The sequence below is a fragment of the Meles meles genome, chromosome 9, assembly GCF_922984935.1.
Source record: "Meles meles chromosome 9, mMelMel3.1 paternal haplotype, whole genome shotgun sequence".
NCBI classification, from domain to species: Eukaryota; Metazoa; Chordata; class Mammalia; order Carnivora; family Mustelidae; genus Meles; species Meles meles.
The window spans coordinates 8,168,611-8,186,557 of record NC_060074.1 but is presented as its reverse complement, the minus strand read 5'-3'; the positions used below and the strand labels follow the sequence as shown (position 1 = coordinate 8,186,557).

Genomic DNA, 17,947 nt, shown 5'->3' with positions numbered 1-17,947 from the left:
ACGAACCTATTTAATTTTGCCGGCAAATGTAAATTCAAAAGGAGACCAAGCTTAAATGACAAAAAAAGAAAACACCAGGAAACTTTATTTTGATCTCTTGAAAGACTACATTTTATACTTATCTGTAAGTTATGCACTCTAATAATTTGTACGTATCATATATTAGTATTTGCTGCCTCAGTGTTAGCAGGTATACAAACTGAAGAAAATTTGGGCTTCACAGTAATTCCAAAACTTCTCTGTATCCTTTGCAATGGACCCTAAAATTCTTACATTTCGTAGGTCATCAATGATCAACTCTTATTCTCTCATTCAAAGAATCCTCTTAATCTGCTTCTCCCTCCCCTTTCCTTAGGACGTGGCTGGACACTCAAGCTCCCCTCGCTCCTCTTCCGACTCACTTCCTGCTGCTGCTCTCACCCTGGCATCCCTCCCGCTTTATTCTCTTCCTCACCCAACCTTTCCGCACAGCCTTCCAAAGCCAGATACAGATTTCTTTCACTTTTGACCCTTCCCAGGTCCTCTTACCATTCCTTACGTAATAATTTATTGGCACATCATCCGGATCACCCTTTCTGTGGAGGCAATTAAATGTGATGATGGCCAGACTAAAATGTGCCAGTTAAAATTAAATAATTATTTAGAATATGATACAAAAATATATCTAAAAAGTAGGATTTGTTTCCCGTAGGCTTGGCTAGCGACTGGAAATCATGATAAATGAGTCAGAGCTTCACAGCTGCAGTCTGTGTCTGGGCGAGAATTAGAATCCCTCCCCCGAATCCCAGTTTAGAGCCCGGTTCTAAACCATATTTTATCTCAAAGAAAAAACCACGTACATATACAAACAAGATACATCCATAAAAATAACATAAAGGTTGTATTTTATTTTATTATTTTTTTTTTTTAAAGATTTTATTTATTTATTTGACACACGAGATCACAAGTAGGCAGACAGGCAGGCAGAGAGAGAGGAGGAAGCAGGCCCCCTGCTGAGCAGAGAGCCCGATGCAGGGCTCGATCCCAGGACCCTGGGATCATGACCCGAGCGAAAGGCAGAGGCTTTAACCCACTGAGCCACCCAGGCGCCCCAAAGGTTGTATTTTAAAGAGTGGTCTGTATATCCTTTGTTCTTGAGGAAAAAGGTTGTTTGTTTGTTTTTTAAGTATTTCCAGTAAACCAGCAAAATGTAAGAATTTTCTCTTTTTTGTCTAAGCTTTTTAAAAATGTCCTGTAGACAGAACAGACTGCTCCTCTTCAGCAGAGCACACTGAAGACGATCAGCACCAGTATCCCAAACATGTTACTGAGAAGGACACGAGACAGAGCTTCAGAAACAGACGTGACTGCTGCGAAAAGGGAAGGTCAGTGGCGGTAGCCCTGAAATTACTTAGGGGGAAAATTATTTTAGGTATTTATCGGATACTCACAAATGTGCCATGAAACACAGCTCATGGCCAGCAGGGTATGTAATCAAGAGTCTAACATCATCTCCCCGGAGGGTCCCCACCACTCCCTCCGCCTCACGCTACTTCCTTCCTGCGAAGCCCCCGGATCTACGCCCTCCTCACCTCTATTGCTTCTACCGTTAGCATTTCTGAGAAAGAAATGTGTTGTGTGAAAACATGTTCGTTCAAAGACAGGACAATGAAAGCCACTTATACTTGAAAATATGACCTAAGTGGACCCAAGAGACTTGTTTCTATTTATACATTTTTGGTTTTTTTGAAATAAGCAGAAATTGGCCAACAGCTTTTTCTCTATTTAAGTCAGCTAGAAAAAAAATCCAACAAAGGAACTAAAACTAAGACTGCTGTATCTGGATTACAAATGACAAACACAATGACCAAAACAGAGAAGATCAAGGTCCACGTTTCCTTTAATACATACCAACATCACAATTAAGCATGTGGCCAGAAACTGATATTTTTTGTTAAGTTTTATATCTCAGAAAATGGAAGAAGCCATTAAAAAAATACTTACTCTTTGCTGTTTGTAGTGCTTAAACATTCTAATGCAGTGTTCAATGATAAATAACAAGTAAATGCCTCCGAGAGCAACCAGTCCTTTTAATACAGCATCGTACTCTTCCAAAAACTTCTTAGATTCATGTCCGTGAGAATGCCCGTGCCCATGCGCATGTTGATGACTGTGATCGTGTCCACCCTGAGACTATTAATAAGAATAACGAAAACTTTTGAACATGTAATTAAAAATGCTTTTTAAAATTTTGAGATTATAATCTCCCAGAGGACACAGAAAAAAATACCTTTTAATTTTTTAAGAGGTTCTGTAAATATTATCTCACTTAACTATAAGTAGCCCTTAAACGTTAATTCTGACGTTTTAAGTGGCCTGGAAATATTGCCTATTTCATGGTATCTCTGAAACAAAGACCACAAACTCAAATGCCTATAGGGGTTAAGATACATACGACAGCGAGACAATCAAGCAGGAGGGGTCCTTTGCAAACTGAAGTAAACAAGAACCAGATGCCTAACATTTAGTAAAAATAAACTACTTCACCAGAAGGTCATACACGACCCGTGAATCCCTGTAATCTAACTTTTTCTTAAATTGATTGTATTTTTATGTTTTTCTCTTACAAATTATTTTTTAAAAAGCGATGAGATGTTACCTATGCTTCTACAGTGGAACAACAGCAAAAGCATATACTTAAACATGTGTTTAATTTTTCACATTTTAAATGTTTAGCAAAAATAAACGTATAGAAACAAAGTTTTTTTTAATCGTGAAAGGAGTAAGTGTCACAATAGTGACCTTAAAAGTTAGAAAATTAGTCTAAAGTCTTTTCCTTCCTTTGAACATCTGTATGCCTTCTCACTTGCTAGTGGCCAACTGAAGAGGGTTTGAAACTTCTCAAAGGCGGCAAGACCATTCAGCTTTAAGTAATTAATACTTCTTATGAAAAAAAGAAGTTAAGTAGCAGTAAAAGACTATTCTTACTTCAACTGTTCTTATTAGGCCCAGTTTTGAAAATGTCGCTATTCTTGATGACTGGTGAAAGGGGAGGCGGGGGGGGGAACAAAGGGGGAAATAAGTAACTCATCAACTAATAATCAACTTACCAAAAAACCTCATAGTCACAATTTTAAGATTCACTAATCAATTTTTAAGGCAGTGCCATATATTACTCCGGAGATCAATCTCTAATCTTGACTAAAAGTGAAGATGGGGAGAAGGTTACACAAAACACACCAACAATTCTTGGGGGCACCTGGCTGGTCAGTTGGGAGAGCAGCCAACTCCTGCTTGATCTCTGGGCTGTAAGCTCCAGAACTACGTTGAGTGCAGAGATTACTTAAAAAGAAAATATAATTCTGTCTCCCAAATATTCCAAAAGGAGATGGTAAGAATATTAAAAAAAAAAAAATCAAACCTGTAATTTTACATTTGGAAAAGAAAAAGCCTCAGTATTTTCATAATTTGAAGTAAAAGCAGTAATATTGGATAAAATACTCCTACCTGGGAGGAGGATAAGCAAGGTTACTAGGCGTGTGGACGTAAGATCATAACATTAGAAGTATCTCCTGGGATACGGGGCACTTGAGATTCCTACGCTTGGTTTCAGCTCAGGTCACCATCTCCGGCTCATTGGGATGGAGCTGGGTGGGGCTCCGCCTTCCACGGGGAGTCTGCCTGATGACTCTCTCTCTGCACCCCCCACTCACTCAACCCATGCCCGCACTCTGTCTGGCTCTCTCAAATAAGTATTATCTTAAAATAAATAAATAAATAAAAGAAGTGTCCTGGAATAGAAGAAAAAAGTGGTCTGCCAGGCAAAAAGATAAACAGCCTCAAGTGCAAAGAGCTCAATGCCTGAAACTGTCAACTGAGCGTGTCAGCCTCTTCCCGAGCAAATACGACGCCTGGGCACACCGGCCACGTGGCACAATCACTGCGAGCCCCTAACGTGTTTCTTCTCAAGGCTTTCCTGATACAGTGTGCGGATAACGATCAGTGAGTGGGGTACCTTTTCCCGTATTCATTTTCAGAACTGCTAACAGAGCAATTTTTTTTTTTTTAAATTTCAGCTCTACTGATGTTAAACTGACTCACAAAACTGTAAGACACTTAAAGTGGACGACATAGTGACTTGGTATGTACACACTGTGACGGGAAAAAGTAAAACCGATGTTACCGATTTTTGTTGCTATTTTAAAACCTAAAGATTCAATTTATTTCAAAAGTGTTCCTATTAAAACTATGCAAATGGGAAGAATACTTCATCCTACAAGCAAATAAAACAAATACTAGGTTAGTGTGCTACATAGCTTGCTAATGAAGGACACTTTTAGCTTAAATATTTTTTTTATTTTTTTTAAAGATTAAAAAGTTTTCTTACATGGGGCAGTAGATGAAGAAGGGCATCTCCACTCATTGTTCCTACAGCTAGTGCAACAAGGAATGTGAGAAGAAATTTGAAGCATCCTTGGTTAATGATGGGAACCAAGATCACGCCTAGCAAGGAAAGCAGGCTAATGACAGTGATAGAAATGATACCACAGATCCATGCTGTAGGAAAGAAATCAATAGTCAACATTAATATGACAATAAAAACCAAACAGCTCTAAAGAACAATCAACATAAGATAAATGAGTCATGGGAGATAGACTATCTTGCCCTGACTGTGCTTTTTAAGAAGCTTTACATTTTGGCACTGCTGTGTGTAAAAACGACAAATATCTACATAGCCAAACTGAATACTTACAAGAATTAAGAAATTCAGAACTTCGTCGTATAGTTATAAATTGTACTTTCAGTAGCCCACCTTATCAGAAACAGGGACTTCAAATGACTTCTGGCTGTGATTCACTCCTAGTATCTAGACTATAAATAAAATTCTACCAAGGTATAAAGGTAAAGCCATAGCAATAAAACTGTTTATTTAGAGAATATAATTATAAAACTCTCCTGTGATCATCAGAGGAAGCCAAGTATCTAGTGTTGACTTTGTAAATCTTTCTAATACAAAGTTTAAGAAGCTTAACATATCAGCCCAAAATGGAAACATATTCAAAAGAGATACAAAAGATTCAAAAAAAATACAAAAGTTTTTTTTTGTATTTCATTTCTCAGTTTCTCAAAAGATAATTCAGCACCATCCCCCATGATACCATCTTTATTCCACAACCAGCTCCAAATTCCCTTCCCTCCAATTTGGCTTTCTGTATCATTTTTTACTTTTTAAAAATTTCACTTTATAAACTTTAATTGACCCACTAGATGCTGAGCTCTATCAATACAATCGCATTGTTTCACTTGACATTTTAGGAACAGTTTCCAATAATATTAACATTATAAACTAAATCTAAGCTAAATTAGCTCACAGGACTAAACCAATAGGTCATCTACGACTAAGGGAAGCTCTATGGTTTACTCTGTATCTAACATATAATTTCTAATACAAACATGGGTAATCGAAACGGCCAAAAGAAGATGGAAACACACAACCAGACTTTGGATTCAGTGGCTTTGATACCTACAAAGATTTGGGAGAAAAGAAGAAAGAGGGAAAGGAAAGATTCATTATGAAGTCAACATCCTTGTTAGTGAAACCAACAGGTAAGGTAAGGATTCCCCTAACTATGGTTGGGACTGTAAGGCAAAAGGGAACGGAGGTCAAAACCCTATTTTAAAAAGAAAAACAGAGGTCAAATAAGGTTTAAAAGTTGACTTAATAATGATGCCACGTTAGTTTATCTCCTTGTCCCCCAAGCACAGGCAGGAACAATAAAATCAGGGGGAGAGCCTGAGTAAATAGGCCGGAGTGAAGGGGCCATTGGTATACATAAAGTTACGGGCCAACTAAATCAACAAAGGTTTGTCAAAACTACCACAGCTCTGTAGCTCCAATCATACTATCTGGGGAAAAAGTGGACAAAAGATACTTGTAATAACTAAATGTCACAAACTGAGGCTGGTAATAAATACATTAACCTAAAGATAAAATGTCTCATATATTAATATACGACTCTCCCTTCCTAAATATATTTTTCCTTACTTTGGCAATAATTCAATTTAGAAGCACTTTTTCTCAAAACAATCTATCTAAAAGCAACTTCAGTTAAGAACTTAAAAACAGCACTAAAAACTACTTGGGGGGTGGGGAGTGATGGGGTGGCTGGGTGATGGACATTGGGGAGGATGTGCTATGGTGAACACTGTGAATTATGTACAGACTGATGAACCATAGACCTGCACCCCGAAACAAATAATACATTATAGGTTAATTAAAAAAAAATACTACTTTAGAAAAGCCAGTAATTCATATTCCAAGATATTCTTTACATAACTAATATATATGAATGGGGACTGCCAAAACGACAGATAAAATCCAAAATATACTACATAAACAAATTTTATGACTTTTCATAATTACTAGAAATGTGTATTAATCAGAATTATTTTGTTCAAAAATGCACTGGAATTAGTCACCAGAATTATTCAACAAAAGTATTTCTTATTTTATCCCTATGTCCCCAAGTCCAAGACAATTCATATAACCAGATTAAGATACTAAATTAGAATCTACATTTACCAAAATCTACTTGGGTAAATCTTATTTAATCTGATCTTTTCTTTTTTCTAGGGTTATATTATATTCTACACTAGGAGATATATATTCATTCCTTTCTGAATTTGCTTTTCAAGATATCTGCAACAGAAATTAAATTCCTATATCTTATTATAAAGAAAATACCATTAATTTGATATAGTAGACATTTAAGATGATTAACTTACACAAAATAATTTAATAAATTAGCATTAGGAGCATATTTTAAAATTTGACATTACAGAGTAAGGCCCTAATTAAACCGATATATATTCTTATAAGCACATTTCTAAAAAGCTAATCATTAAAGAGTTGAGAGAAAATGTGATTCTATTCCCTACTCATAAAAATTTTATCTGAAAATGAGCATTAAGTTCTAAGCAAATATTTCCATCCTAAAATTCTCATCTTAATTTCTGGCTAAGGATGTTCTGAATATGAAGAAGTCTAAGAAAGAGTCTACGAAACCATAAACAGTCTGCACTATTCTGAGATGACTTAGAGTCTCAAATGGCTTTTGGTTAAGTAGCTAAAAACCAAGTTACCCAATGACGAATCAACCAAAACTGAATTTGTGAAACATCAATTTGCCAATATGATGCGTGAGCTCAATATATTGTAACTGAGGACCAATCACGGACAGACTGACACATTAAATTACCCAAGTGCTTACATAAGTGGTTGAGGGAGGGTCTGAGCACAGAAGGGTGTACGAGTTCACGTGTGCGCAAATGAGTACATGTCACACATTACACACTCCCAGGTATGACTTTTTATGAATCAGCTAAGAAATTCTCTCTTTCTCATCCACTTGGGAAAGTAAATTCGTGAACTAAGATAAGAAATGCTTTAAAGGGAGAAGCCCACTTTATGATTAGAAAATCTTCGGCATTTGTGATATTAGACACCTGAAACTCAGGAAATACAAGAAAACATAATCCCACCAAGAAGAAAGCCTTACATAAATCTATCCACCATCAGAGCACTGCCCACCAGGGCGCCATCCTCAAGGTATCTTTGTGGGAATGCCATTTACTTACAATAAAATGTGAATGCCGCCACTTGGAGTCCTTCAGTAAAATGGTATTACACTGAGCTTGGACAGTGACCTTCCAGAAGGAGTTGGTGTAGATATATACATACACAAATATGCACACATATAAACACACACTTCAAAAAAATAATTAATACAAATGCTTTTGGTTTTCTGGTCACACAGTCACGTGATTATCAATAAATTGGTTATTGACCAACAATAAAAACCAAGAATGAGAAAAAGACTATGCTCTTAGATTAAAATTAAATAATCTGTATAACTTTGAACACCTTTATATATATATAGAACACCTGTTTTTAGAATCAGAACTGTCTCATTTTTCAAACTAGAGGAGATACAGTTAGTATGCTTGCTACCTTCAAAAGATTTTTTAATTGATCTAAAAATAAATAAATTCTAGGACTAAAAGCGATCCTGTAACTTCCAGTAACGTATTTTGTACGTAAAATAGAGGGCACAACTGGGACAATTATAATATAGTTTAATTATTCTTCCTTATATACCTTGACTTGATAGAGTTGAAAATTATAAAAAAAAAAAACCTACTTTTGAAAGATATCAATTATTCTGCCCCTTTAAAAAGGTATGTTTTTCAGTTCCTTGCTTACCAGGAGCCCCTTAAACTGGCAGGGTCATACTGTATACATTGAAAGGAATTTAATCATCTACACTGGTGTTGCACAAACCGTGCTCATCTAATTCTCAGGTGGTATTCCAAGGGGAGTGAGAGGAGAATTTAATGATCAGAAAGATTTGGTAATTCTTGGCCACACAAGTTCCCCCAGAGCCTTTAACAGCTTAACAAGCTCTATGAATCTCTGCAAGACGAACAGAGCATGTGGCATTTTTCTAACTCACTTGATCATGGAACCTATTAGTGTATCGCAATGAACCAGGGTCCTACAAAACATGATTTGGAAAGTTCTAATGTAGATCAATGTCCTTCTCCTTTACAGATTTGCATACCGAGGCAGAGAAATGTTAAATGTTAAAATAATACAATTTCACACCTACTAGAATGGCTAGTAAAGACACACACACACACAAACACACACACACATATACTGGCAAAGATGCAGAGAATCTGGAACCCTGGTACCTTGCTGAGGGAAATGTAAAATGGCACAGCCACTCTAGAAATGGTTTGGTAATTCCTCAAAAAGCTAAAATGAATCACTTTATGACACAGGAATCACACTCCTAGGTATATACCCTAAAAGAATTGAAAGCAGACAGATACTTGCATGCCTGTGTTCATTACAGCATTGTTCAAAAGAGCCAAAAGGTGGAAACAACCAAGAGTCCATCAATGGATGAATGGAATAACAAAATGCAATATATACATTTAATGGAATATTATTCAGCCATAAAAAAGAATGGAGTTCTAATAGATGCAACAATACGGATGAAACTTCAGAACAATGAGTGAAATAAACCAGACACAAAGACAAATACTGAATGATTCCACTGACAAGAACTATCTAGAACAGAACAAGTCAAATTCAGAAACAAAAAAGATGAGACATTACCAAGGGCGGAAAAGGAGGAAAAGGAAATGAAGATGTGTTGCTTATTGTTTATAGTTTCTACTTGGGGTGATAAAAAAATTTTTGTAGCAGACAGCTTGGGGTGCTTGGGGGGCTCAGTCAGTGGAGCATGCAAGTCTTGTTTGATCCTGGAGATGTTCTAGCCCCATGCTGGGTACAGAGATTACCTAAAAACAAAATCTTTAAAAAAAAAAGTTTGATGGTTGCACAACATTGTAATGTAGTAATTGCCACTGATTTGTACATTTCAGGGTCCACAATGGCAAATCTTAGGTTATTTATATTTTACCATAATAAAAAATAATTAAATAGCTTGCTAAAATAAAATGGCAAAGTAAAAACTAAACCTCAAGTCCTCTCTTAATCCACTATATTCTCCATTAAATCACACTATTTTCAGGGAATTCTCAGCCAAGTGATTTATCACTCGTGTATTTAATTCTTAGAGATGGGTTCACCAAAGGAGGATCCAAAGAAAAGGAATTACATAAAATCATCAGAATATACTTATATGTATTTCAATGTCACCTGAAAATATATGTGAGAGCAAGGTTAAAGTATTTGTGTCCCATCTAACATAAATTATCACTTATTTTTGCCAGTGATAAGAAATAAGGGATAAAGAGCTATATTTCCCATTTCAGATAAGTTGGAAAATTTCCAGGTATTGTCTATAGATTTCCAGGTATTTCTATAGGTTTTCCATCACAACTATGTCATTAACAAAACAGCCTATTATCTCTCACAAGTCTTTTTTTTTTTAAGATTTTATTTATTTATTTGACAGACAGAGATCACAAATAGTCAGAGAGGCAGGCAGAGAGAGAGGGAGGAAAGCAGGCTCCCCGCTGAGCAGAGAGTCTGATGCGGGGCTCGATCCCAGGACCCTGAGATCATGACCCGAGCCGAAGGCAGAGGCTTTAACCCACTGAGCCACCCAGGTGACCCAAGATCCGTTAATTTTTTAAAGTAATTTAAGCTTTCCAGCACGAAAATTTTAATAGTCATTCTCCTCACAACTTGTAAATCTTCAAGGACAATTACAGTCCTTTTGACCTATGAGAAGAAACACTGTTTTGATTTTATTGTACTTGAAATATTATCCTGTGTTATTTAAAGACTTAATTTTTAGGGGCCTCTGGGTGGCTCAGTCGGTTAATTGTCTACCTTCGGCTCAGGTCGTGATCCTGGGATCCAGCCCTGAGTCTGGCTTCCTGCACAGTGGGGAGCCTGCTTCTCCCATTCCCTTCCCCTGGCTCCCTCTATTCCAAATAAATAAACAAAATCTTAAAAAAAAAAAAAAAAAAACCACTTACTTTTAGAATTAACTTTTATATTTACACTTACATAAATTCTGCTACAATTTCCTAGGTGTAGAAAAAAAGCAATTCAGGTAATAAAATTTTTCTAATTCCTAACCAAATTATTGTGCTTTTTAAATCACAACTTGTTTAGTATAAAACAAACCAAAAAAAGATCCCAAAACAACAACAAACAATTAAAGACATCTTTTCTAAAACTTATGCAAAACAATAATATGCAAACTATTAAATACAACCAACAAATGTTTCCTTTATTTGCACCCAAGATACCATATACAATAAAAAGACGTTAAATGTCTGAAACAAGCTTCACTTATTCTGCAAATTAGGTCGCTTAAAACGTTAAAGGTCTTCAAGCTTAGTTATTCACCAACTCCCTTTCTCATTATCTAGAGAGAAAATGCATTCTTTTAAAAAGAAGCGCTCATCTGTGGAAACTTCTAATTAACTCAGTTCAAAGCATGTGCAAGATGGCAGTTTTCTACACTGTTTCAGCATTTTAATTGGCAGAAGATGCTTAGCGGCCTATTCACAACTGTACCCCCCCCCTTGGTAATTAAGCCAGGGTCAACTCCATGACTAAATGAGCCCATCTTGTGAAACAAACGATTTCTAACACACACCGTATATGGCGCACTTGGTTTACCGCAGACTGAGCAGTAACGAGATGGTAGCTGTGTCACTATGGGAGATTTGTATGGAACAAGTTAACCTTCTTAATGGTGCAGCAGTCATTAAAAATAATTACCAGCAGGGCAATCTCTCCAACAATTATTAACATCTATCAAGACATACTTCATTCAAACTTCATTTCTGACAGTGCTAATAACCACCTGCAAACAACTAATCAATATTCACTATTATGTATTTGTTTTCAAAGCAAGCATAATTTCCTCTAAGGCTTTTCGGATTGAATAAACTCCAGTTTTCAATGTTATGATTGTCAAGCATCTGCCAACAGCTCCGTTAAAATATACAGATTATGTTAATATTAAAACATCGAAAACTTTAAGTTATAATCCACAGTGGATGTAAAAACGACTGGAATTTCTCAGAAGCCTGACCAAAAAAAAAAAGGCTACTAGTTTTAACTCTAAAGATAACAATCCTGTCAATTTGTTTTTCCATGTAAAGAACAAATGTGTTTTATTTTTAAGTCAAATCATCTCAGACCTAACTTCCCCTTTTCTCCTGCCTCGGTGAGCATTTATAAGCGCCTTAGAGACCGTGGTTCTTAAGGTCTTTACCCATCTACAAAGATCAATGAACACGAAGCCAGCAAAGGGAACGTATTTTATCTGCTCAAAAACCAGAATGCAAAGCTACGACGTGGACTTATATTCTGTTTTTACTGATCTTCCTGACTGAACAGGTACCACCGATCAAGACTACTCTTGGGAGTTCTGTTGAGCTCATCTGCGCTTCCAGCATACCACACCAACACTTCCCGCTACCACTTTGTTGCCCGCGTCTCCATTACCTGTCAGAGCACCACCAATGTAACCATATATAACTCTCTGCATCTCCGGTCACTTTTGCTAGCAAAGCAGAGTTAAGAACCTTTTTCCAAGATTTTATTTATTTATTTGACAGAGACAGACAGAGCACAAATAGGCAGAGCAGCAGAGAGAGAGGGAGAAGCAGGCTCTTGGCTGAGTAAGGAGCCCCATGCGGGGCTCAATCCCAGGACCCTGGGATCATGACCTGAGCCAAAGGCAGCCACTTAACCAACTAAGCCACCCAGGCAGCCCAAGTTAAGATTTTTTTTAGCAGGAAGCAGTGAAGAGCGGCATACAGGTTACAATTACAGGCTTTAGATGGAGAATACTCTAGTACGTATCACAGCTCTGCTACCCAGCATCTATGCGGCCTTGGACAAGTTACTTAACTTCTCAAAGCCTCCTTTCCTCAGCAAATAGAAGTAAATAAAAGTGCCCATCTCATGGGTTTAACAAATTAAATATCCTTGTGAAAGTCTTTAGAACAGTACACAGTATGGTCCCCAAAATACAGGCCATTATGATTAATTTATCTAAAGTTACTCTCTTATTGCAAAGAAACTAACCAGTAGGTAGGTACCTATAAGACTAATTTGTTATGTATTGAGGGCATTTCCTTTCCCTTGTAGTTTTTTCAAGCTTTAATGAATCTGCTGATCCGAAATAAAACTCTTACATATATACTGGACTGTGATATTCTTTTTTTTTTAAGATTTTATTTATTTATTTGACAGATAGAGATCACAAGCAGGCAGAGAGACAGACAGAGAGAGACGGAGAAGCAGGCTCCCTGCTGAGCAGAGAGCCCGATGCAGGACTCGATCCCAGGACCCTGGGATCATGACCTGAGCCGAAGGCAGAGGCTTTAACCCACTGAGCCACCCAGGCGCCCTGGACTGTGCTATTCTTAAACATGTCTACCTTATTCCTATGCTATGAAAAATTCTTAAATTCTGCCTTCTATCTTTTGTCAGAATCCCATTTTTGGCCCATACTCACACATACCAATTTAGTCACTTTCACTACTAGGCCACAGTGCCACTCCAGCTTGGGCATTTCAACCAGAACTGCCTTCACTGCGATTTTCCACACGATCAAGTCCATGAGAATTCTACTCACTCTGAGAAGACTGTATCATCGAAGTATACTAAGCTGCCTAAAACACAACTGACCCTTGAACGAGTGAGATTAGGGGACAAACCTCCACCCCTCCATATGCAGCCAAAAATCCAAGTACAGCTTTTAACTCCTCCCCAATTTAACTATTAATAGCCTATTGTAGACTAGAAGCCTTACCGTTAACATAAACAACACATATTTTGTATATGTGTTATATACTGTATTCGTACAATAGTATCTTTTTCTTACTTTCTTCAGTATTTCTAGGCTACGTGGTTCATCTGTGAGTTTTTTCAAATTGCTGTAAACCTTTAAGAAACTTTCCAATGTATTTCTTGAAAAATATCTGCATACAAGTGTACACATACAGCTCAAATCTGTGGTGCTCAGGGGTCAACTGCATTCATAAAACGATCTCCAAAGACTCATTTTCAACAAGGGTCTTTCCTGGGTTATAACTGAAAGCTTACAGATTAATATAAAGTAATTTATTCATTCAATCAATATGTGAATGCTTTCTTTTTGTTCAAAAGACCCAGTCACTTCCTTTAAGCAACTGAAGTCCAACAAAAACAGTTAACAAATCCCATTATGAAAATCCCTAAGCTCTGTACTGGGACAGAGACATACAGAGAGCGCCAAGGAAGGGAGGTTAATGACGCCCAGGATGGTTAGTAAGTTATTCCAGAGAGTCTAACCCTTGAGCTGCATTTTTGAGAAATCATAGTAGTCACTCAAACAGAAAGGTTCAGAATGTGAAAAGGCAGAGATAACTAAGGGAAAAACAGAATAATCTATCAACAGGAGTTTGTTACAGTTAGGGCTGAGAGGACAGAAATGAATGGTGGGGGATAAGGATAGAGACGTAGGTAGGCAGGGATCATATCCTGGAAAGCCTGACCCGCCAAGGAAAGGATTCTGGAATTCGAACAATGCAGCATAACACAGCTTCCTAAAATATAGGAGAAAAAATACAACTAGCACATCACAACAAGTCTACATTCTCAGACATTACTGCTTACAGTACAAAAGATATAATGACAAATCTAATGAGAAATATTGAATAGTATAAAGATACATGGCAAAATCTAGCTCTGCACTCAGTCGGGAGCCTGCTTGAGGATTCTCTCTCCCACTCCCTCTGCCCCTTCATTTTCTGACAGCGCTAATCACCACGGGCGAACTCGCTTGTGCTCTCTTTTTCTCTCTAAAGTAAGTAAGTAAATCTTTAAACAAAAATAATTCAATAGAATACTGTTAAAATTTAGTGGGGGGTGGGGGGAGCATGTGAAACACTTAGCTAAATTCCCTCGGCTTGAATCCTAGCACTGTCACTGACGAGCTCTGAGATTTGAGGACGTTAACAGAACATTCTCCCCCTTCCATAACTGCTGCAAGAAGTCAAAGTCACTGAGTTTAGAAGCATATGCATGCAACACTTGTCTGTTAAAGTTCGTTAGCGGTCACTAAAAAGAAAAACTCTGTGTCAGAAAATCTCATCTGGGGCGCCTGGGTGGCTCAGTGGGTTAAGCCGCTGCCTTCGGCTCAGGTCATGATCTCGGGGTCCTGGGATCGAGTCGAGTCCCACATCGGGCTCTCTGCTCAGCAGGGAGCCTGCTTCCCTCTCTGCCTGCCTCTCTATCTACATGTGATCTCTCTCTGTCAAATAAATAAATAAAATCTTTAAAAAAAAAAAAAAGAAAGAAAATCTCATCTGCATTTTTAGAAAGGGAAGGTAATGAAGTCATTTCAACAATTCAATCAAAAACCAAGTTATGATGGAGTGGATAGAGCTAGAAGGAATTTAAGAGGAGACGCAACTGGACTTGATGACTGATTATGCAGGGAAAAAAGGAAAAACAAAACCTTAAGAGAAAAATGCCAAAGATTTTCAGATTTTATTAAAAAAAAAAAAAAAGAACTGTTACGGCATTTGAGATTCAGTAAGAAGTACAAACTTTTCATGGAGTAGAAGTTTTGGAAGTATTAAGTGGGAGATACCTGTGAGCATCAAGGTGGGGTTATCTAGCCAACCAGACATGGTTTTAAGAGAGCCCAGACAGAATACTGAGAAGAGGTTTGGTTTTACTTCGTTGAAGCTCTCTATAAAACTGCCCACAATGAATTCATGCACCAGTCATTGGCATTTCTGACATTCATGGGGTTTAACCACAGTGGCTTCCCTTTTTACTTCCTTATAAACTTCACCTTAGCTTTTCAAGGAGGCCCTCCACTCTAAAATTAACTTAAGGAATTATAATACCAATGACTTTCATTGGTAGCCCCATTATTTACATTTGCTCAAGAAGAATCCATGTGTCACAAATCTTTATTTTCTTTTTAATCTATCTCGATCCAAAGCAAAACCTTCCTTCACAATCCTTGTCTTGAAAGGACAAGTAAACTCTATTGTGCCTCTTGTCTTTCCCCAATCTTTTTTTTTTTTTTAAAGATTTTATTTATTTATTTGACAGAGAGAGATCCCAAGTAGGCAGAGAGGCAGGCAGAGAGAGTGAGAGGGAAGCAGGCTCCCCGCCGAGCAGAGAGCCCGATGCGGGACTCGATCCCAGGACCCTGAGATCATGACCTGAGCCGAAGGCAGCGACCCAAACCACTGAGCCACCCAGGCGCCCCTTTCCCCAATCTTTTTTAAACATTCGTATCTAATCCTGACTAAAACATACTGAAAGTCACCAAATGGAAAACAGTAATTTGGAATTACTTTCTAACTCAATTACATTTTTTAAATAGTAGAGAGACTAGTTTGAGGGGAAAAAAAAAAAACAAAAAAAACTTTAATCTTTCTTACCTGATGCCCCTATATTTGCCTTATCTTCAGGAACCTGACTTTTATCCTTATTTAAATCTTCAACTAAAAGTTTGTCAAAATGTTCGATACAAAGTCTGCTGTCGATTTGATATAATAAAGCAGGGCAAAGATATGTAAATAAATCAGGTGAGATTGGAGAATTGGCACCATGACCGTAGTATTTTAACAACTGAGTGACGTTCAAACACTGCAAAAAATTGATAAAACAAATTAAGTAAATGAGTATTTTAAGAAGATTAAGCAGAAAAGGAAATCATTGTATAATAAAGTCTAAATATGATTTGAAAATAACCTGTAATACAGATATCTATTACAAATAAAGATTTTCATTAAGAATTTATGACTGAAATACATTCAACTTCACTACCCAACTCTACACGGACTCTTAGCCATTTTTCACTCCAACACATGAAAGATTATAACTTTCCTCAATAATTAATAAAATCACTCAACTATATTTATAAAGGGTGAAGAGAAAAATCATTTCCCTATTCAAAGTACAATCATCAGTAATCCCAGATTACTAAACATAGAGAATTTTAACAACTTTGTATTAAAATACACAATATAGGCATTTTGATTATCTAAGGTACCCCAAAAATATTATATTGGGGAACTCTAACCCAATGCTGTAAGTGGAAGATAAGAGAAGGCAGCTTCCACTGGTTCTGTTAAGTACAAAACAAAACAAAGCAGAAAACAAATAGCGAACAAGTCTGGACCTATCATATAGCAAATATCTAAAACAAAGGCAGAGGAGAGGTAGTGCCTTTTTTTGCACACATCACACACTTTGGTTGCATGCTTATTTACTGACTTGCAATCTCATTATATGATTTTATTTATGGTACAAAAAACAAAATCAAAACATACAAAAAGAAAAGTTTCCTTCTCAGGTCTTAACATGAGGTAGTACTCTATCCAGTGCATAGAACATTTCTAGAAATCCTGAGAAAATTCATCAGAATTCATCAGAAAAATATGCATCAGACCTGTAAGGATATAAAACAACATCTCTGATATAGACCCCACAAGTCTGATAGAAAAAGTAACATTAATGATAACGTCTAGTTATAATCAAGAGATGATTCTAGGATATTATCTATGGTAGCAAATAAATAAAAGTATTTCCTTACAAGTACACTGAGATTCTAAAATATAAGGGATTTTAAAATCAGTGCTGCTGACGTGCACCTGAATGTTTATAGCAGCAATGTCCACAACAGCCAAACTAGGGCAAGAACCTAGATGTCCAGCAACAGATGAATGGATAAAGAAGATTTGGTGTGTGTGTGTGTGTATATATATATATATATAATAGTGTGCAGCCATCAAAAGAAATGAAATCTTGCCATTTGCAACGACGTGGATGGAACTAGAGGGTATTATGCTGAGTGAAATAAGTCAATCAGAGAAAGACAATTATCATATGATCTCCCTGATATGAGGAAGTGGAGATGCAACGTGGGGGGTTTGGAGGGTAGGAAAGAAATAAATGAAACAAGGTGGGATCGGGAGGGAGACAAACCATAAGAGACTCTTAATCTCACAAAACAAACTAAGGGTTGCTAGGGGAGAGGGGTAGGGAAAGGGCGGTGGGGTTATGGACATTGGGGACGGTATGTGCTATGGTGAGTGCTGTGAAGTGTAAACCTGGCAATTCACGACCTGTATCCCTGGGGCTAATAACACATTATATGTTAATTAAAAAAATTTTTTTAATTAATTTTTAAAAAATCAGTGCTGCTGAAAACCAGTATCTGATTATTTACACAGGGAAGAAACACAGAGATATTTCCACAGATGCAAAATACACTTCAATAATAGAGACAGAAACAAAACGGTGAAGTCATTATCCCCCATTAGATGGTACAGTGTTGCTTTTTATATGTGTAAACAATAAGTAAGTTCAACAATTTTCTAAACTTTAAGAAGTACTAAAAATTAGAATTAAACAAGGATGTTGATATACTTTTAATGCAACAAAAATAAACAT

At 37.0% G+C, this 17,947-nt stretch overlaps 1 protein-coding gene across 3 annotated transcripts in view; it reads right to left on the bottom strand.

Moving 5' to 3' along the window:
- The window catches only part of SLC39A10 (solute carrier family 39 member 10), a 97,141-nt gene that overhangs the window by 20,173 nt on the left and 59,021 nt on the right, over window positions 1-17,947 (bottom strand). For all 3 annotated transcript variants that reach the window (XM_046018270.1, XM_046018269.1, XM_046018268.1), the window contains exons 3-5: window positions 15,931-16,138; window positions 4,367-4,536; window positions 1,984-2,172 (exon numbers count right to left, since the gene is read on the bottom strand). In XM_046018270.1, the coding sequence (XP_045874226.1) occupies window positions 1,984-2,172; window positions 4,367-4,536; window positions 15,931-16,138 (567 nt within the window). The remainder of the gene's footprint in view (window positions 1-1,983; window positions 2,173-4,366; window positions 4,537-15,930; window positions 16,139-17,947) is intronic.